This window comes from Heterocephalus glaber, unplaced genomic scaffold (assembly GCF_053883595.1).
Source record: "Heterocephalus glaber isolate CG9 unplaced genomic scaffold, H.glaber_assembly_v1.0 deba00001444, whole genome shotgun sequence".
NCBI lineage: Eukaryota > Metazoa > Chordata > Mammalia > Rodentia > Bathyergidae > Heterocephalus > Heterocephalus glaber.
Window position 1 is genome coordinate 8,879,636 of NW_028258297.1, and position 21,506 is coordinate 8,901,141.

The window sequence follows — 21,506 nt, forward strand, 5'->3', positions numbered from 1 at the left end:
CCACCTGAAGGGACCAGCTGCATAGCTAGGCTTGAACCTAGGAGCAAAATGCCTTCCAGAAAAGCTCAATCCTCGCAGGCCCCAGGGAGCGGACCCCAGACACTGCCATGCAGGTTCTGTCCCTACACTGCAGTTGAGTCAGGGTGCTGTCTGTCTTATTTGTGGACACACTGACAAACATTGTCATTATGTTTTCACTGGGAAAAAAATTCACCGTTTTCAAGACAGCACATTTAATTGTAACGTATTTTAAAAATGAAATTAAGTAAAGGTTCCCCTTCATTACCCCTGCCTTGTACTAGACTGAGCTCCAGGCATAAACAACCCAAGGGGTGATACTCGATTTCCACACAGTTTTTGGCACACCAGACACGAAGTCCAATCAAGCTGTTTTCCTCAATCAATGACAGATTTCAAAGATTTTCCTATCAGTGCAAATAAATCTACCACTTCCTTTTAAATCCCACCTAATACCCCATGGTTATTTTGAATGAATCGCTATTCACGAGTATGCATGATATAAGCATTTCCTAGTCATTTATACAGTTTATTAATTAGTTTATGGCTGCACAGTAGAGATACTTGTATATTCCTTTTTTCCAATTTAAAGAAACTTTTAACTAGAATATTGGTGAGTTATTAGATAAGTTGCAAAGATAGTACAGAAGGTCCCTTGCATCCCTCTTCCAGCCTCCCATCCCCACCATGGTACATTGGTCACAAGGAAGCAGCTGAGCCTGCCAGTCACCGAGAGCCAAACTCCATGCTTTACTGGGATTTTTTTGCTTTGGTGGGGTTTTGGTGCTAGGGACGGAACCCAGGCCCTGGAAGATGTTAAAAAACACTGTACCACTGAGCCACACTGCCAGCCAAGGATGTGTTTACCTTGTGAAAAAGCTTGTGCAGGACCCAGTGCTTCTGACGGGGCAGGTGGGCCAGGTTACACGCATCTGACTAATGAAAGAGCCAGCAGGGCTGAGTGACATCAGCCATTTCTGGGGTCAGGGGAGACACACTGGGTTACAGAAGAGGCTAGAATAGAAAGCTGGCTTGTGCTTACTTCTCTGGGTCATTTGGGTGCCCTCCTGCCACACTGCCCCCTCTCTTCCTGAGGGCAGCAGGGGAGTGGATCCATATTGCCTTCAAACTGCCACACTCCTCACTCACCATGCAGAACCTCAGTTTCCACATCTGCGACATGGGTGCAGAGTCCCTGGTGTGCGAGAGTGCTCAGGAAGCTTTTGTTGCTTTCAGTGCTCAAAGCTGGAAGCCCACAACACAAATTCCTCTAGGCTACATGTCGTAAGGTGCAGAATCATGAAATGTTTGACCTAGAAGTCGGACACTGAGGACCACCTCATCCAACAATTTGGAGGTAACACTAGAGCTGAGGATGCTTCAGGGACCTATTTGCAGTTACAAAGCTGTGACCCTCATGGGATCACCATGGTGAGCAGGGGGTGTGGAAGAGTTGAGTTGCAAATCCTGAGGGTCAGGGCAGTGTCCAACTCTTCCAGTTATGCCCCACAAGTACCCAAGGGCAGCTGTTGAAGCTGACTGTGGGCAGGGAGGACAATGGGGGTGGGGTGGACCTCTGCTAAATGCCAGCTGTCCTGGGGCAGAGGTGGGGTTGGTCCCCATTGATTTGGGGTGCCAGAGTTGCTCGCTGGTGACATCAGAAAGTGGGTCCCCTGGGCTCCTTTCTCTAAGCTGGTAAGGGCCTGGTGAACTGAGACCAGTTACACCAGGCTGACAGGATGAGCAGACGGGCACTGGGACAGGCCACACCAGGAAGAAGGCAACTCAGCACCACAAGGTCTGCACAGCAGGAGCCTCCAGAGTGACACCCACCATAGACAAGGCAGGATCTGGGGCTGCCATTCAGACAAAATCCCCTGGCAACAGCAAATGCAAGAGGGGCAAGTGAATGCCCCGCTTGGTGTGTAGATCTGCAGTGGTCAGACCGGCCTAGCCATCCCTGGGCTCCCTGGCTTTCGGAATATCTGGTTACACGTGGCTAGCTGTGCCCTTCCAAGTACAGGCTCATCAGTGCCTGGAGCACTCCTCTGACTCACTAGGGCCTGCAGAGTGAGTTTCACGGAACTAAGCACATATCCCTTATTTTTCAGGCTGCTAGGAAACTAAAGAGCACATGGAGTGGGAGGGCCATGCAGTCAGACCAGCTGCTGAGATGAAAGCTTCACTGGGGCAGTCTCTGCATATCATGGGGAGATAGACGCTGCTGCCTTTAATTGGCCTTGGTCCTCACATCTCCAAAAAGAAACAAGATCTCGATAAGCTATATGAGCTGAAGTCCCAAGCTCGGCAGATTATGAACCAGTTTGGCCCCTCAGCACTTATCAACCTCTCCAATTTTTCATCCATAAAACCGGAACCAGCCAGCACCCCTCCACAGGGCCCCATGGCCAATAGCACCACTGTGGTAAAGATACTGGGCACTCCTGGGACAGGAGGTCGTCTTAGCCCTGAGAACAATCAGGTTTTGACCAAGCAGTTACGGGACTTAGTAAGAGAACTGGATCCTAATGGACAGCTGGATGAAGATATGGAGGAGATGCTGCTGCAGATCGCTGATGACTTCATCAAGAGCATGGTGACAGCTGCCTGCCAGCTCGCTTGGCATCGCAAGTCCAGTACCCTGGAGGTAAAGGATGTCCAGCTGCACCTAGAGTGCCAGTGGAACATGTGGATCCCAGGATTTGGCTCTGAAGAAATCCGGCCCTACAAAAAAGCTTGCACCACAGAAGTGCATAAGCAGAGAATGGCATTGATCTGGAAAACAACCAAGAAATAACACACAGAAAGGTCAGGGTATGGACCTGTCCAATGTATTTGGAGATACTTGAGCTGAGACCTCAGTCATCTCATCATTGGAGTTTTTTTTTAAATGCTTTACAGAGAAGCATATATTTTTTATGAACAGTGCAGCAATATCTATAATGACTGAGAGGATCTGCCAAAAGAATAAAGCCTCCTACCCTCCCACAAAAAAAAGAGGACATGGAAGTCAGCCCAGATTAAGTCACCAGCGCCTTGAAGTCCACATTTTCTTGGGCTCCTTCACTAATATCTCATATGTTTTTCTTATTTTGGTTTTTTGAAACAGGGTCTCACTATGTAGTTCATGCTGGCCTCGACCTCCAGGTGAGCCTCCTGCCTCAGCCTTCTGAGTGCTGGGATTACAGGCGTGCACCACCAGGCCCTGCTTCATGTGTTTTTTCAACTCTTATTCTCCTCAGCCAAATTCCTTTTACTTTGGTAAATGCTTCAGTACACTTTTTTTTTTCCAAGGGAGTGTACAAATAAAACGGAATAGATAAATTAGCACCAGTACCCAGGACCCATTTCTGCCTCCCAGCCCTCAGGTAGGCTATTAAACCACTCTGCTTTTCCAGTAAATGTCTCAGTAAAATGACAAGATTTTCCCTAAAAGACATCACGACAATGGCCGAGCCAGGACTTGCACACATGAGTCTGGTCTCCAAGCCAGAGCCTCTCCTGCATTAGGTCAGGTGGCCCAATTGTGGGTAACATGTCTGCTTTATTACACTGTGTCATTGAGAAACCCTCAGGTGTGACAATAACCATCACTGATGTTTACAAGCCAGCTAGTGTTCCGAGTGCATTAGGAGCATGAGCTCACAGGAAGCAGGTACCCTCTTTACCCCCATTTTACAGATGAGGAAACTGAGGCTAGAGGAAAGATGTAACTTGCATTTCAGATGCACCTTGTCAGGATCCGATTCAGTTCCACAGGGCCACTGAGGGGACTCCAGCCATTGGCAATGCTCCCCTGAGCCTCTCCATCTGCCACATTCAACACATCTGGGATGGCAGGGACCCCCTGAGGAGCCCACCTGTGACCAGAGCACCCCGGAACAGAAGAGTCACAGTTGTGTTTAATTCACACAGCACCCCACTGGAGCTCACCCAACCTGCATTGTTCACCTGCTCAGCAAGTGCTTCCCGAGTGCCCACTGTGTGGCGACACTTCGCCAGGCCCAGGGGACACCAGGAATCAAGCTGACCAAGCCCCCGCCCTTGGGAAGGCTGCGACAACCCAAACAGGATTGTACTTTAGAAAGAGTCCTGCAGCCAGGTGTAGCGGTGCATGCTCCTTGTTACTTCCCAGCCTGGCAGAGGACAGCGTGCCCACAGGCAGGACAAAGCAGCAGCAAAGGCTTGGAGTTGTGCCCTGCCAGGACCTTGGCTGGGCAGGTGCTGCCCTTCTCACAAGGAGCAGAGCTTAGGGCCCACAAGGGGACCTTGGCAGCAAGGAGCCTCTGAGGCAGACGAAAACTGGGAAGCAGCACCATGCTCCTCTGGGCTCCAGGAAGGGAGGATGGAGGCTCCCTAGGAGGCCCCCAAAGGACACAGCCCATACCCCAGTGAGTTGTACCCAAGGCCAGGGGCCTGAATCTGCTGTCTTGAGTGGGTGGAGGTGACGGGGACAGGACAGGCGCTGCCTGGAGACAGGTTCATCCTTGACACAGGAGGTGGAGGCTGAGTCAGGACCGCAGCAGCGTAACCCTACAGCTACACCCCAGAAGCTGAGCTGAGCTGAGTGACTGTCTCCCCTCTCCCCACCTCTGGAAAGAGACAGACAGACGAGAAGAGATGAGGGGAAGTGGCCCACGTGACTGTGAAGGTAAAGATGTCCCATGGCGGGCTGTCCATCAGCTGGAGACCCTGGGATGCCTGAAGCGTGGTTCAGTCCAAGGCCAAGGCATCAAGACCAGGGAACCTAGTGGTGTCATTCAAAGTCCCAAGCTAGAGGGCTGAGAACCCGGAGGGGGTCCCTGGTGTTAAGTCAGGAAATCCCAAGGCTAGAGAGCCTGGAGTCCTGATGTGCAAGGGCAGAAATGTCCCAGCTCCAGGTCCCAGGAGAAATTTGTACTTTCTCTGCCTTCTCGCACCCACAGTCCCCAGGCGGTTGGACTGCTCCCCATCGTGAGGGCGGACCACCCCCACTCCATCCGCCCCTCACGCCGTCTCCTCCCAGACATCCTCCCAGACACACTCAGAAGTAATGCATGGCTCCTGCTCTAGGTGTTCCTTAATCCAGCCAAGGTGACACCTAGATGTGACCATCACAATGACCCAGCCATGACCTCAGTCAAGAGTCAGGCTGAGTGCAGTCAGGTGCGGTCTGCAGGCTGATGGAGAGAAGTCAGCCAAGCAGGCAGCAGCCTTGGGGCTCAGACTCACAGTGACAGCTGTCACTGAGGTGACGGGAAGTGCCCATGGAGCTCTCCGTGGTCCTGAGCTCGCCTGCGCTGACCAGGGTCCTAGCTTGCCCTTGGGGTGCCCTGCCAGGGCCCTGCCAGCCTCCTCTGTGGTTCACATGGCTCATGTCCTAAGGGTCACTTCTGCTATCTGCTACCCAGTGGCCCCATCCCCCTGCTCTCACCCCAGACACCCAATCTCCAGAGTCCTTAGCTCTGGGATAGCAATGTGGCATTCAAATCCTCCAACCAGAAGAAGGGGCCTGTGGCCACCTGTGGATACAAGTGGACAGTCCAACACCCAGAGGTACTCAAGGCATCCTTGGGGTGTCCATGAGGGCTCTCCAGATCCCAGTCCACCTCAGCCTCCACTCCTGGCCAGGAGCTAGCCCATCTGCAGCCCCCAGCACAAGAGCACCTTTGGGGATGGACCCTCACTGACCCCCAGGAATCATTTTTTCTGACTGAAAGGGGACCTGACTTTGAGCTGACATCACCTGCCCCATGCTCACCCTCCAGCCCATACCAGGCCTATGCCAGGCCACCCGAGGGCTCTGCCCACCTCCAAGAACAAGCTGAGGAACAGTCTGTAGCAAATCCTGCTGTGTCCAGCAGCTCCTGAGGCACTAGGGAGGCTATGATGGCTACAGTGGCCAGATATGAACCCTGTGTATGCCCTTGAGAGATTACATCACCACCCCACGCCTCAGTTTCCCTTTTCATTAGTCTGTGCAATGGGCTGGGAAAACTTCCCAGGTACATAGTGGATGCTCAGGAAGCCCTGGCCTTCATTGTTTCTGGAAGTCCACAGGGTTTGGTTTAAACCCCAGTGCTGTGACTTAACTGTATCCCCTTGGTAAGTTACTTAGCATCTCTGGGCCTCAGTTTTCTCAGATGTAACAGGAAGCAGTCATCTCCTTTGCAGTCTCTGAGCCATGATGTCTAAGCATCCTGCAATGAGCCTGACACAGGTGGATGCTCTATAAATGTCTATTTTTTCTTTCCTTCCATTTGGGTTTCCTGCCAGTCAGATGCAGCTGGCTCTGCTGAGCATGCCTTGCCCCTAGATGGCTGTTAAAGAACTGAGCCAATTGGGGGCTGCTTACCACTGACTGGCATCCACCACCCTACACAACAGTTCTCAGAAACTCAGCAGGTTTGCAGGACCTTCGCTCAGACCTGGGGCATCTGGAACCGCACAGGGGGTCCAGGGTCCTCCCCAAGATCCTTGGGGCCCTCTGGTAAGAATACTGTCCTGGTGTCACCCAGGCTAGTGCCCCCATGCCACTCACATTGGTCTCTGCTTGTCCTGTATTTCTTTTTTCCTGATCTGCACCAGCCTCCCTGTAGCCTCTGTTACTGTTTCCTGTTCCTTCCTTGGAGTACAGCAGGGCAAGTTGGCATCTCAGGGCTCAGAGGACAGTACCACCTCCTCTGGTCTGTGAGACTGGACAAGGGTCACTCCAACTTGCGGTTTCATGACCCCGTGTGGAGTGACAGGCAGAGGGGGCAGGTACAGAACATGGCAGATTCTAGAGTTCCAGAAAGATGCAAGAAACAGCTGGTGCTGGGCTTCTTCCTTCAGCTTACCCCTTTTCACGATTCCTTTGGTTAATACCCAGCAGTTGGGCTCCACTAGGGCCACCCCTATGCACAGTGATCCACTCTACAGCCAGCAGGGTATCCAGGCTACTAGTGGACATTCCCAAGGCACTGCTGCTTTGAAGGCTGGGATCTCCAGGGCCCGGTTCATAGGCCAACCCTGGAGCACATATGTGTATCCGCTGAGTGACAGGAACACGTGAGGTCAGGTGACCCACTGAAGTCACATGAATTTATGGGACTGACACATGGAACTGAGACTCCCCGAGCTCCCTGCATCTGCTGCAGACAGACCTGAAATCCAGACGGGCTGCTGATTTGGGGATCCTGCCTCAGCTAAACACGAATGGGCTGGCTGAGGGAGAATTTGGGGTGCCATGATCCCAAGGCTCCAGGATCGAGGGAGGGAGTCTGGGAGGGAGGAGCAGTCTTAGTCAAGGACTGCATCTTCCCAGGATGGCCAGAGGGTCCTTGACAATCCTATTCACCAGAGGGCAGGTGCTACTGAGCCATCTACATATGATAAAACCAAGGCCACAGAGGAGAGGCAGAGCCACACTGGGAGCTGTTCTCCCTCCAGCCACTGGGAAGACCAGGTGTCCAAGCCACTGAAACACCCAACGTTCCTAGGTGAGAGTCTGGGCCCCATTGGGTCTGCCTGCTCAGCTCCAGGGTGGGAAATTTCTTCTCAGCCTCTTCCCCCACAGCGAGCTACACTCCTGCCCTCTCCTCCCTCTACACCCGTCCCTGCTCAGCCAGATCCCAGCACCTGCGGGCTGCCTCGGAACTTTCCCAGAGTGGCCAACAGATGCCTGGGAAAGTTGGTTCCCAGGCTTTGACCCACCCCCCTGGAACTCTGCCCCTCCCAAAACCACTCACTGGCCTACGCAGGATGTCAGCTTCTGTCCCCAGAGGCCCATGGGCAGTGTGGATATAGAACATTCCACCGGACAGTGCTGGAATCTAAATAGATTAATCACTCCAGGCACCAGGCAGTAGGACACTGTGCTCAGAAGCCTACAATGGATCCCACTGTCCAGCAACGAGACTCACGTCCATTTAGACCCCTGCCTTCCATGATATGCCCCTGCCTTGCCTTATTCCTGTTAATAGTGACAGATGTCACTTATGCTTGACACATTCCAGGCATCGGCTGGATGTATGACCTTTATGTATGCTTTACCCTCATAAGTACCCTTGGAGGTAAGAATTATCATCCCCATTTTAAACATGAAGAAACCAGGGTTCTGACTACTCCTCTCCTGATCTGTGCTAACCTACTGTTTTCCAGGGCCTGAGACCCACATAGCCCCATACCATCTGAGCAGGGTGGGGTGGGTGGAGAAGACACAGCACACTCCATCAGCCCATGTCTGCAGATGACCAATGCGTTCAGCTGTAGCACTTTGCAGGAGGTGGGGAAATGTGCCTGGCCTATGCTGTCCAATACAATAGCCACTAGCCACAAGTGGAGAGCGAGTCCTTGAACTTGGGGGCAGCAGCCAAGGAATTCATTTATGATATAACTTGTCACATGTACTGGCAGCTGCTGTATTGGACCACGCAGGTTTAGACTGTTCTAAATGGGAGAGAGAGAGAGCCAGCCCAGCCCATTGGAGGAGCCCCACCAGAGTGATGGGCCACAGGAGGGAAGAGCCAGGCCAGCAGGAAGGGGAGGGCCAGGTATGGGACAGTGCCGAGCTGATGACAAGGTCCCAGCACAAGGGTGCCCATGGAGCACCAAGTAACTAAGGCAGGGAGGGAAGCATCTCTGGGGAACCCTGAGGAGCCAGGCAGGAGGCCAGAAATGGCGCTTCCAACCTTGGGAGGGGAGGCAGGGCTGCAGTGGGGCCCAGGCAAAGTCTGAAAAGGAGGAAGAGGGAGTGGGGCCGAGGAGAAGCAGCAAGTCCAGGAGGTCAGCAGTGCGTAAGGCACAGTGAAGCAGGGAGAAAGCCAAGTGACCCGGGCTCTGGGCAGGACTGATGTACACTGCCAGGCCAGCTGGGTCACGAGGGGACGGGTAAGGGGTGGGACACAGAGGGAGCCTGCTTGTCAGGGGTTCTCAGTCCCTCCCCAGTCCAAAGGCACTCCATGGTGTCTGTGCCCCAGGCCTGTGATGAGGACTACAGGCACTATCTGTACAGGAGGAGGGAGGGCAGGGCATTTAAGGCGGAGCCAGGACTCTGGGTACAAAGTCTAACAAGAGACTGGTCGCACTGGAGCATGCCTGTAATTCCAAGCTATCAGGGGCTTAGGCAGGAGGACTCCAAGTTCGAAGTCTGTCTGAGCAGTTTAGCAAGATCCTACCCCAAAATTAAAAAAAAAAAAAAACATTTTTCAAAGGGCTGGGAGTGCTGCGCAGTGGTGGAGTGCTTGCCTAGCATGCATGAAGCCCTGGGTTCTGTCCCCAGTACTCACCCCAAAATAAAAAGTCTGACAAGCTTCACCATGACTGTATCCCTCACCATAAGGAGAAGAGGACTGAGTCCAGGGAGTGCAGTGACTTGGCCAAGGCCACAGAGTACGAAGTGCCATATGAGTATCAGAGGGCAGAGGACAGATAACAGATGCCTGCCTGGTCCAGGGCTGAATGGACATGGTTCAGAGAGGCCCTCAGAGTTTTGCCCACCTCAGCCACACATAGCCTGGAATGGAGAAGTGCAGACTTGTCCCAAGGGAACAGCATTCTAGACAGAAGGAGCAGCCAGGTCAGGAGTGGGAAGGGGCTCTTGCTGAGACCCCTTAGTACCCCAGAGAGGGAGCTGTGGGGTGGCCCAGCCCAGAGCAGGCAGAAGTGAACAGGATAAAGCAAAGCAAAGAGCCTGCTGCAGGGCTCAGGCACAGGGACTAGTGTCTCCCGGGGATGTGGCTCTCCCTCGTGGGGACAGTCCCCTCCAGTGCGGCCACACACAACACAGACTTGCCTGATGCTGAGCTGGAAGGCACTGAGAGCCCATGGAGACTGACAGGGTACAGGGAAGGTGCCCCAGGGCTGTGAGAAGGTCTAGGGGACACAGGTGTTTCTGCCTGATGGGGGGCGGACAGAGCAGAGTGACCTCTGAGCTGGAGTCTGGGGCACAGCAAGGAGCAAGACAGAAGGATGAGTCCCTTGCAAAGCTCGGCACAGCAGAGGGGATAAAGGACAAATGAAAAAACCAGCTCAGAGAGGGGACACCAGGTGTCAGGGAAGGTCCTTTGAACACAGGACCTTCAAGCAGAGGAGCCACTGTGCAGAGGGAGCAGGACCCTGAGGCACCCATAGGCACCAAAGCCAGCATCCTGGGAACCCAGAGGCCAGTGTTGCAGAAGCACAGCTGGGGGCACTTGGACCCTTGGGAAGTGTGGGAAGGACACGCCCCTTGCTTCTGAGGCTGCCTGGGCATCTGGATCACCACCCCACGCAGCTAAGCCTCTCCCCAGGCAGTGGGCAGGCTTGCAGTGGACAGGAACATTCCTCCCAGGAGATGCCTCCATCCTCCTCCCCTTCTCCATGACAGCTGGCACTCAGAGTGCCCTCTGCTGCCGGATGCCAGGTGCCCCTCATCTTCCTCCATTCATCCTGACAGACACAGAGGCCAGAGGACCTGCCTGACTTGCAGCTGGTGGCTGGCACAGCAGATTCACACCCATGCACCACCCAGGGACTTCTCACTCAGGGTTTCAGAGGCAAGGTCCCCTCTCACCCCAGGCATCGTCTGCCACACTGGCCGCAGGGATTTTCAAACCACTTCTCAAAAAGGCTAAAGTTTCCCAAAGCGCTGAGGGGTCCCTCTGAACAGCTCTTCCCACTCCTACCAAGCACCAACAGATCAGGTCACCCTCAACAGGGCCCTGTGTTAGGACACCAGCAGCCTGGCCTCAGGGACAGGCAGTCATGCCCAAAAGGATAGGTAAACACCCAGGCAGGCCCTGGGCTCAGGTGACTCTGGTTCCGCCCTGCAGTGCCCTGGATCTGGCACCTTTGCAGCAGATCTGCCCTTCCCCCTGTCACCACACCCATGCCCATCCTGGTGCCCTCCTTACCCACACCTTCCTCCTTCCTCATCCCACCCCCTCCCCCCGGCCCTGATCACCAGGAACTCAAGTGGACACACTGTCTACTCAGGTGGTTTCTGTTCAACTGCCATCTGCCTGACCTTGGCCTCCAGCTGGCCTAGCCCACCGAAGCCTGGGTGCGGATGCCCACCCAGGTCCCTGGGCCCACAGCTGCCCCCACCAACCTGCAACTAGCTGGGGGAAAATCATGGGACACTTCTGAGGCCTACACCAATGCTGCCCTCTGGCAGGTGTGCTCGCTGGCCCCATGGTCTGAATGCCCACCATTCCACCCTGCATCGGGCCACGCTCTGGGCCCCTCCTGGCATCACTGCCCACCCTCCTGTCACCTGATACCTTCCATGAGGCCCCTGGCAGCACCACCATATTTGGGGAAGTGGGCTGCATCTAGTCCCAGCTGCTGCGTGTTCCAGACTCTACCTGGCTTGTATGGCAGACATTTCCTCCCCGAAGGCTGTCCGCTGCCTTCCAGGCCAGTGCAGGTGTCAGTTAGGGACTACCTCCCAGCCCAAGGCTAGCCCGGCCCTGCACCTGGACTGGTTCCTGGCTCCACCTCTTCCCAGCTGGGTACCTTGCCCCATGCCTGAGCCTCAGTCTCTTCATTTGTGAAACTAGTAACTAAGCAGCAGGAGAGGTAGTCTCACCCTCGGAGCTGCTGCAGCCAGGTGGAGCACTTGCGTTTCCTGGTCAGGCACTGTAAACCACAAGTCTGCCTCCTCCTAGCCTCACCCTGCTGCCTCTCTGGGCAGAGGGAGTGTCAGGCAGATCTGTGCCTTGACTCCGGGGGGCACTGCTGGACCTTCTCAGTGGGATGTGGATGGGAATGGAGGGGCCCTTGCAGGCAGAAGAGCTCAGATATAAACTACCTCTGTGCAGAGGGACCCAGTGTTTCAAACAAAGCAGGGGAGCCACATGTGGTGGTGCATTCCTGTAATCCCAGCACTCTAGGAGGCTGAGGCAGGAAGATTGGAAGTTTGAGCCCCACATGGGCAACTTAGTTAGACCCTGACTCAAAATTTAAAAATTGTAATAAGGGCTAGGATGTAGCTCAGTGTGAAGGCCCTGGGTACAATCCCCAGTAGTGGGAAGAAAAAAAAAGCAGGAAGTAGAGACCTGAGAGGGACAAGGGGCCTGAGTCCATGCTGCCTCCCCTGAAAGCAACTAGTGTCCAACAACCTGCTGAGGCAGGTACTGGGGCTCTCCTTGAGCCACAGCAGAGGCTGAGCTCTGTGGCTGGTCATGGATGAGAAACTATGGTCTGGAGGAGCCCCCCGGAGAGTGATTGTACCGTCTGGCTCCAAGCCCCAGGGTCCACCCTTGGGAAGGAATCCATTGCTGGGATGAGAACACAAATCAGACCCCAGCCCAGAAGGCAGGTGAGCCCAAAGTGCTGAGCATTCATGCTGCAGGGAGGGGACCATGCACTGCAGGGAACGCTGCGCAGTGTGCTCCCAGGTTAGGCCTCCTCCCTCCTGCACACTTGGGCCCTTACCTGCTTTGGGGCTCCACCTTCACCCCTGCCTGCACAAGAGTTCCTGGACCTCCCCCACTTGCATCTGCCTGGAGAGACACTTCCCTTTGCTTGTCTGCCTCCAGCCCCAAATCCTGTTCCCAAGTGGTTGACAGGATCAAAGTCCAGGAAATGAATAGACAAATGGGGTCCCCTGGGGCAGACCAGCCTGCCCCTCTCTGCCTCAGTGTCTGCATCTACCAGAAGGGTTAGCATCTACTCAGATAGACTGCCGAGAGCCTCCCCCAGAGGAAGAGCTGAGAGGGCGCCTGATGAGAGGGAGACTTCCCAAGGTAAGGGCAAGGGCTGGTGTGACCAGAGAGGAAGGCAAAGAGGAACAAAGAGGTAGCCAGAGGGGCCCCAGGGTAATAGGGAGGCAGCTGGGCTTCCCACTGTTACTCAGAGGTGATTAATGATTAACAGCTTCTGATTAGAGTTAGGAGAACCCGGCTTCCACTCAACAAGGTCCACACAGCCAGTTCTTCAACAACACCCACTGAGCCACACCCCACCTGGGTTCTCACTGGGGCTCCCAGGAATCCAGAGGTCACCAGGGACCTCCCAGACCCCAACCAGTGGCCCTGCCTTGCCTGGAGTAACAATGAGAGAGAACAAAGCAATCCAGGGGGCCAAGACCATGACCAGCTCTGCCCTGCCTCAGTTTCCACATGAGTGAAATGGAGATCGGGTGCCCTCTCCTCCAGGCCCAAGGAGACGAGGCATCTCCCAGGCAGAGTGGAGGTGGGTAGTGGTCTGAGAGGGTGTGTTCCTGGACAGCTTACGGAGAAGACTGGAGACAGGCGAGGTCAGAGTACTGGGGTTGAGAGGCTCCCAGCCAGTGGTGGGGGAGATCGCTCTGCTCAGCCTCTCCTGAGAGAGCATGAGGGGTGCAGTTCAGGGGCAGCAGCCTCCGGGGCTCTGGACTCAATCCCCACCTTGTGTCACCTCATCTCCCGGGCCTTGGCACTGCCACCTGCAAAGTGAGGCCATCCAATCCTCAATGCAGACCTGTCCTCTGAGCTCCATGCTGGGCCTGTGCCTCCTCCACAGGGCCTGGCCATGTGCCTGGTGAGGCCCACGTGGTGCTGCCACCCCTCCAAAACCCTCCCTGGATCTGGCACCATTGCTCCTCTGCTGGCCCTAAGGTCCTGCTCCCTGGCCTCCTTCCTGCTCTGTAGCAGTCGGGGCACTGAAGCCCCTCATGCCCCGTCACACTCAGAATGAAACCCAGGCTCCTGTGGGTGCCCATGAGCCCTGTGAGCCTGGGCCCTGCATCTTCATTGACCTCAGCTTCTCTGTCCATGAGGCTCCCCTTGGGCCTGGGCTTAGCCTCACGCCGGGGGTTCTCACTGGCTGCAAGGCCCTTCCCTCTGATCTCCGAGGGCTGGCGCCTCCCATCTTTCTGATGTCACCGGTCCATCCTTCAGAGAGGCCTTCCTGGTCCCCCTCCTGTGCTCATCCCCGTGAGACTGCTACCTCCTGTCCTTGTTTAAGCTTCCCCCACCCCCAGCCTGGATACTCAGGGGAAATGTCAACCACAGGACAGAAAGGTCACTGCCATCCCCGTGACAGAGCCTGGTCTGGAGCAGGCACTTCCTAAACAGCCGCTGAATGAGGACCAAATAGTCCAAAGGCACAGAAACCCTGCTGAGAAAAAAGGGACCACACACTGGAGTGACAAGCACCATCTGGCTCGGGATGCCTGGGATGCAGGCCACTGAGAACCCATCCCTGACAGTGCGCCATCCCATGCCCTGGCAGCCCAGAGAAAGACCCCTGCCCCCAGCCAGCTAAGATCAATGCAATCCTGCCTAGCCGGCAGTGCCAGCCCCTGCTGCCCAGTCCAGGGACAATGCACAAAGGCCACTTCAGTGTGGAGTCTCAGCTCGTCTCCAGCCCAGAAGCTGGGGGTAGGGAGGAGGGAGTGCCCCTCCCCTCCCTTGTCTCTTGGGGGCTTCTCCAGAATGGAGGCAGCTGGTAGAATCACCCTATGGCCAGGGAACCCCTGTGCCAAGCGTTGTGGGGTGGGGCCATGCACTATGGCCGGGCAAGGGTCAGTCTAGGGTACAGGCCCAGGTGGAGGGTGTAAGATGCACCAAGGGGCTATGGAGGGGAGGCTGCAGACTTGGTGGAAATGACCCAGGCAGGGCAGCAAGAAGCACAGGGCGCAGGGGCTGTGGGTCACATGGAGTCCGGCTCCAGTCCTTCCGGGCACCTGGCATGGCCTCTAGAACTCCTCCTTAGCAGGCCAGACATACTCTCAATTGGTCATCCAACAACCTGAGCTGATAACCTCTGACCTGTGCCTGCCTCTGACAGCTTTGGCATTCCTGACATCCCTCCTGCTGGGACCAGTCAGAGATGTGACCAGCCAGCCACCCAGGCCAGGGCCACCCTCAACCATCCTGCACACTGACCCCCTCACCCATCACCCCCTGTCTATCCCACTGCCAGTGCTTCAAACAGTCCCCCATCCTGGAGCGCGGCCTAGACTGGCCCACCCCCTATCAGCACTCACCCAGATGACAACCACAGCCCACCTAAGGACACGTCCCCAGAAGCCCTGCAAGGCCAAGCTGCACTGCAGTCCCCTTGCACCCTGTGCCCTGGGGATAAAGTCCAAGCTCAGAGGAGGCCAAGCTCCTGCAAGCTCCTCTTCATACTTGTTCCTTCAGCACTCACCCAGGCCAGAGCTGTCCTGCTGCCTGCTCCTACAGCCCCTTTTCCCATACCCCTGCATCCCAAGGCCAACACTAAGGAAGGGCTCACCTCAGTGTGCTGAATGAATAAATGATCCTCCCCAAGTCTGCAACCCCAAAGGTTCCATCATGCTGCCAAGCTCTCAGGCCTCATCTGGGGTTCAGAAAAGTGGCCCCGGGTCCTCATCCCACATTCCAAAGAAGTAGCTCATCTGCATGGATCCTAAGGGTCCCTTTCCAATCCCATGGGGATGCTGGTGGTGCAGAGAAGAGACACAGGAAATAACTCTAGCCCTCAGGACACTCAGACGACTCCAAGAGGGCTGGTAGGAGTCATGGGAAGTGAGGAAGAAGGCTGAGTGGGTCAGGGTCCTCCTCACTGATGTCCACATCAAAGCTCACCACCATGATTCACTGCCCAGCAGGCCTAGAACACAGCAGGTGTTCAGAGTGGCTCCTGATTGAAGGACCAAGCTCAAAACCCCAGGGCCACCACGGGGAGGAGAGAGGGAGGGGTCAGGCCTGAGCATCGAAAGGAACTAGGATCCTGACAGAGCTCATGCACAGCTGGTCGGCTCTGGGGCTCTGGCACCTGGTGACCGCCTGCCACCCACAGGAAGCTGGAACAACGTGGCCTTTCTCTGCTCTCCTCCCAAGTACTCTACCCCACTGGGGCAGCTCTGCCCTGCGCCTGGGGCTGCAGCTGAGACCCAGGCTGGGTCTGGAAGAGTCTCTGTATAGACCCTGAGCCATCTGCAGGGCTGTGTTGAGGGTGTGCTGTCTCCCTGGAGGTGAAAGCCCAGCATGATGCTCCAGCTTCCACTGCCTCAGCCAGCCCACCTGCTCCCTCGGCCAACCCTGAGACTCAAACCACCTTCTCACCCCTTCAGAGCCTCTGATGGTGACAGTGAAGGTTGCCAGGCAATAGGGTGGCCATCTTGCTATCTTGGGAGGGTACTTCCGGTGATGGAGAGCACTGAGGGGAGGCCACAGCGTGGCAGGGGGAGGCTGATCTCTGTGAGGAGGCCTTGGCCCTCTCAGGTCAGGACCTGCCCATCTCCACAGGAAACACTCAGGAGGCCAGGACCAAATGACCGGGATGCCACGAAAGGCTGCACGGGTGAGGCCACTGTTCCTTAGCACCATGAGAACACCTGTCTGTTCTTACCCTGTCAACCAATTCACTTCTTCACCAGGAAGACTGGGAAAGTGCTACAAAACAGGCGCACAGAACACAAACCAGCCACCAACTCTGGGGAACAAGGAAAAGCAACAAAGGCATCGCCACCAGGTGAGAAGGAAATTCCAGGAGCCTGGTGGCCAGGAGGTCTTGGCAATGCCACTGACTTCCTGTGTGACCTTGGTTCCCAGAGCATGCACACCATCTCACTTCCTCCTTGCAGCCCATTTTACAGACGAGGAGGCTGAGGCCTGGGGAGAGAGGGGGGACTTGGCCACGATCAGGCCCCAGCTGGCAGTTGGGAGGGCTCACAGCATGGCTTCTCGGCAGAGACCAAGTGTGTGTGGGCCGCTGCTCATTGAGGGCCAGGGTCTGTCCCCTCTGAGCCTCAGTTTCCCCACTGACCAATGAGGGCTGACCTCAGTATTCTAGAAGATCCCACTCGAAGTCTGCTGCTCCGTGGTGCTGTTCTCCAGTTCTGTATTCCAGCTCGTCCACTGGAAGGCAGAGCATCCACATTTCAGGCATTGGGCCAGTGGGTGCTGTGTTCTAGTTGCTGGTCCCAGGTTCTCATCCCATAGAAAGTTCTGCATCTGGACTCAGCACTGTCTTCAGGTCCCATGTTCTGTGTCCTGCAGTCATCTGTTTCCTCTTGGGGCACACAACACAGGGCTGCTGTGCGCTCCTCCACACCCTAGCCCATCACCCTCCAAGGTACTTTAGAGCTGCAGAAGACACAGAGGCCAGGTAGGAACAGCCTCCCCACCTGTCCCGCCTCCCAGCTCTTCCCAGCCTGCATTGCAGCAGCCCAGGAGACAGGTGCTCTCTAGGATGCAGGCTGCTCACTGGATACTCAGAAAAACTGTGCTGAATAGGGCCGGGGATTTAGCTCAGTGGTTTCGCGGCCTGCTGCACAAGCGCAAGGACCCAAGTTCAATCCCTGGTACCAAAAAAAAAAAAAAATGTGCTGAATGAACCGGGTCAGCCTAAGGGACCCCCAAGATTACACACAGGCACAGCCTAAGAGACTGTGTTCCTGTGTGACAGAGGTGCTTACACACCATGACCATGTGCACACACAGGTGCAAAACACACACATACAACTGTGCATGCAGCCCCCTGAATCTGGCAGATCTGTGTCTCTGGCATACTTGCTGAGTAACTGCTGAGTGAAGGAATGGCTAAATGAGTGCTCTGTACCAGGCAGAGAGTCAGAAGTCAGGAGGGAGACAGAGATTGGGTCCACACCCAGGATCACGGCTGAGACATGATTATAAATGATGTGAGCACAATGTGGAGCCTGAGCCCGAGCCCTGTGCAGGACAGTGGGAAGACGCTCTGAGGCCAGAATCAGAGAAGACATCAGCCAACAGTGATGATCCCGCCCCCTTGGCACTGGGGTAGTGGTGAAACTGACAGCTCTGGCCCCTGCCCTGGGGGTCACCTGGCCAGAAGAAACAGAAATGGCTTCCCCAAGGTGGATGGTGGTGGCAGCACCAGGATGAGTGGCTGATTTTCCAGGAAGGGGGGATCCAGAACTAGCAACAGGCAGAAGGCAGGAAGGTGAGGGCAACACAGAGAACAGATGGCAATGACCTCAGAGCCTGGAATGTGGGGGTGGGAAGAAGGTACAGATGCCAGGTGGGGCCATGGAAAGGAGGTCAGAGGGGTCTGGATGGAATTCTTGGGCATCGCACCTCAGCAGCCTCCACCCTGGACACCCATGACCCAATTTCCCCAAATGAGGGAAACAAGGCTTCTGCTGCAGGTGCACATGCCTTGGACAACATGCCTGGTGCCAAGCAGCCCCTACTGGGGAAGCCCATGGCTGGTCACCCTAGAAGCTGCCCATAAGTAATGGCCCCAGATTCAGACAACATGGTGTTGGTGGGGGCTGGCTATACTTGAAGCACCTTTCTTCCCTCCTGCCTTTGGAATATAACTTCATTTTTTGGGTTATAAAGAAAATCTGGAGAACAGAGTGAAAGAAACAGGTGGTACCAGGTTCCTCCTGCTGTCCAGACTTGCTCCAGCCTGCGCTCTCGTGTCCTTTCTTGGCCCCTGTACCTGTGCTGGAACGAACCCTCTACATGGATTTCCTGCCAGCTTTGGGGCAACATGCATTTTTCTCTATCAAGCTCTGTCCTCCACATTACAGGGCAGGCGCTTGAGCCCTGGGAACTCTGCTGTCCTTGCTCCTTCTCATCCACCCCCAGAACTGACCTAGGTCCGATGGAGAAATGCCCCCAGCTTGGGAACAGGGGAAGAGGGTGGGGGGCACAGCATCATGAGAAGGACTCTCCCATATCCCTCCCAGGGGACTGCCAGCCTCTCTCTGAACCGCTCTGGGAACAAAATGTTTCTCTTGCAAAATGGGTGGGTTCAGCTAGCCAACAGGGTACCAGGGTTGGGTCCCCTCTCAGGGGTCAGCCGTGACTGGAGGACACTCTTGGGAGCTGCCCCAGCAAGATGCTGGTCATTCCCATCAATCCCTTCTACTGCCACTGAGAAATACAAGCAGTGAAGTGAGCCTTACTGCTGGCCTAGTGGCCACAACACCTGGCTCCTCCTGGCCAGCAGGATGCCCTAAGCATCTCCCCACTGTCATAGGCCTCAGAAGACCCATGCTCCCCAAGCACCCTCACCATCCCAAAGGAGCTAGGGATGGCTTCCCAGGGGCAGGACAAAGCTGAACCAGCACCATGCAGGAGAGAAGGAAGGGCACTTGGGACACAGGGACGGCAGCTGGAAAGGCTTGCAGGGAACCCAGCCCTTGAAGTTCCAGGGATGGGGGAGCTGGTGCCATCACCCCAAGAATGTGGGCACACTGCCCTCCATGCCCTACCACCTGGAGAACCATGATATCTGTCACTTTCCTCCAGTGCTGGGTGCAGGTCACCAGCTTGTGCTCATATGTGGCTAAAAACACTTCCACAGCAGTGACATGCAGGGCCCTAGTCAGCCTCAGGAGACCTGGTTTCGATGGCTGTCCTTTGGAGGAAAGGTCTGGCTAGGGCTTGTCCCAACAGGGGTCCCTTTACACAGCCATAACCCCCTGCTGAGTCCCCAACCTCTTCCAAGCCATCTCAGAGTCCCTCAGCCATGCCAGAGCTTCATACCCTGGGTATGCACACTATGACCTTAGACTGGTCACCTACACTTTCTGGGCTGTGTCAAGACTAAAGACTGAGCCAATGTGGTGGCGCGTGCCTATAATTCCAGCACTCGAGAGGCGGAGGCAGGAGAATCGTGGAGAGTTTGAGGCCAACTTGGGCTACATAGTGAGTTCAAGGCCAGCCTGAACTACACAGTGAGGCCCTGTCTCAAAAAGCCAAAAAGACTGAAGAGCGTCTTAGGTTGTTCTATGGAATTAATAATAAGCTGTCTAGATAGGGCCAAAGCATGCACCAGCTAGCACCAGGACTCCAGACCCACAGGACCTCATTACCTCTCCTATCAGCCTGGGAAGGGATCTCTTTTCCCCACCCCATCCCCAGATGGCTTCTGAACCCAGGACATGGGCACAAGTGAAAAGGTAGAGCTGTCCCCTTGTTCCCGTGAGAACGAGGTATCTGTGGAATGCTTTGTAAGCTTTAGAGAACCACACAGCTCATCCAGTCACTGGCCCTTCGGGCAGGCAAGTCACCTCCCCTGCCCGGGACTCAGTTTCCACAGTGGGATGAGCATCATTTTTGCACCACTGCCCATGGTTCCTGAGATACCAACACGAGATCACACTAGAAAACTCCGCATCTGAGTCCCGTTGAGGAGTTATGATCACAGTCCTGGGCGGAGGTCAGTTAGGTGTCTTCTGGATCCTTTGCCTCAATCAGCCAATCTATGTCCTTTCAGGAAATGGCCTTCCCCTCCCCCACCTGCAGTCACCATCCAACAAATGTTTAAGAAGCCTTTATGAAGCGCTGCCTACAAGCCAGGCACAGAGCCAGGCCCCAGCGCATGCCCAGCCCTTCCTGTCTTTGGCACACACCCCTCACAGACATGGTCTTTCTCCTGGGGTGCCCACCACCATTCACACCAACCAAGTGCTGCACCTCCAGGTAGCAAGAGAACCACCAGCCACAGGACTCTGCCAGGGGTCAAGTGCCGGGGGGTCACAGCTAACCCAGGACTGGCCCCCAGGAAGAAGCAGCACTGTGGTGCATGATAAAAGCTATGGGGGTTGTGGGAATAGCGTGGTGTGTGAACATCTGGTAACAAAGGTAGAAAATACGTAGAGGGTGGGGTCTCATGAGGCAGCTTGGACTTCATGAGACTGGGCAGTGGTTCTTGGAGTCCACAGGCCTTGGAATCTCCAGGGTAGCTTGTGTGTGTGTGTGTGTGTGTGTGTGTGTGTGTGTGTGCGCGCGCGCGTGCGTGCACGGTATTGGGGTCTCACCAAGTTGTTAAGTTGCCCAGGCTGGCCTTGAACTTGCAATCCTTCTCCCTCAGCCTCCCAGAGGGCTGTGATCACAGGTATGGGGCACCACGACTGGCTCAGAGCAGCATTTTTAAAGCCATGGGTTCCCAGCCCTGCCATGGTGGGATCCTGATGCAAAGGGGCTGAGGGGGTTGGGGGAGTATGCGTGTTCCCCACACTGCCCTGGTGAGGCCCAGTGTGGCTTCCAGAAACAGTGGAAAGGAAGGCAGTCCCTCAGGGGAGGACCAGGAAGCTAGGAGGTGGCTGTATTGGGGTGCTCAAGGTTCCAAGAGCACGCCCCCCAGGAACCCATGGGGAGAGAAGGGGTGGGTCTCAGTGACCCAGGGGCCCAGACAGGCAGCCCTGACAGGCTCGGGGGTCCTATGGGTTCAACACAATCCCAGCACCATACTTTCTGGCTGTGAGCCCCCAATTCTAGGCATCCCCAAACTGCCCAATGGGAATAAAAATAGCATCTATACTCAGGAAGTTACAAAATGCAGCTAGGCTAATGCACACAGTCCCTGGCCCTCGCCCAGCACATAGTAAGTGCTCCACAAACAGCACGATTTACTACAACTCCACTCTGAGGTGGAGGTGGGGAGAAACACCCAATAGCCATCCCTCAGGATCTGCAGCCAGAGGCTCAGAGAGGTGGGGGACGTCCTTCCTCACTCAGACCCCTGGCTCTGGGCTATTCCTTCTGGAAAGTTCCCAGCCTTCTGGGCAGTTCCCAGGCAGCGAGAACCAGGCCTGAGGAGGTCCACACATCTGCATGGGCTCCCACCTCTTATCC

General features: G+C 55.4%; 1 protein-coding gene and 1 pseudogene across 4 annotated transcripts in view; one reads left to right on the forward strand and one right to left on the reverse strand.

Annotated features, from left to right (window-relative positions):
* Mgat3 (beta-1,4-mannosyl-glycoprotein 4-beta-N-acetylglucosaminyltransferase) overlaps window positions 1-21,506 on the reverse strand; it is a 38,542-nt gene that overhangs the window by 12,077 nt on the left and 4,959 nt on the right. The window contains exon 1 of one of the 3 annotated variants that reach the window (XM_004845572.3): window positions 11,325-11,921. The exons of the other annotated variants lie outside the window; for them this stretch is intronic. Within the exon in view, the coding sequence (XP_004845629.1) occupies window positions 11,325-11,344 (20 nt within the window). The 5' untranslated portion in view covers window positions 11,345-11,921. Of the gene's footprint in view, window positions 1-11,324; window positions 11,922-21,506 lie in introns of those variants that run through there. 3 annotated transcript variants of the gene reach the window in all.
* Window positions 606-2,995, forward strand: LOC101725776 (transcription initiation factor TFIID subunit 12 pseudogene; annotated as a pseudogene). The gene has a single exon (XR_015452281.1). The product of XR_015452281.1 is annotated as a transcription initiation factor TFIID subunit 12 pseudogene (transcript).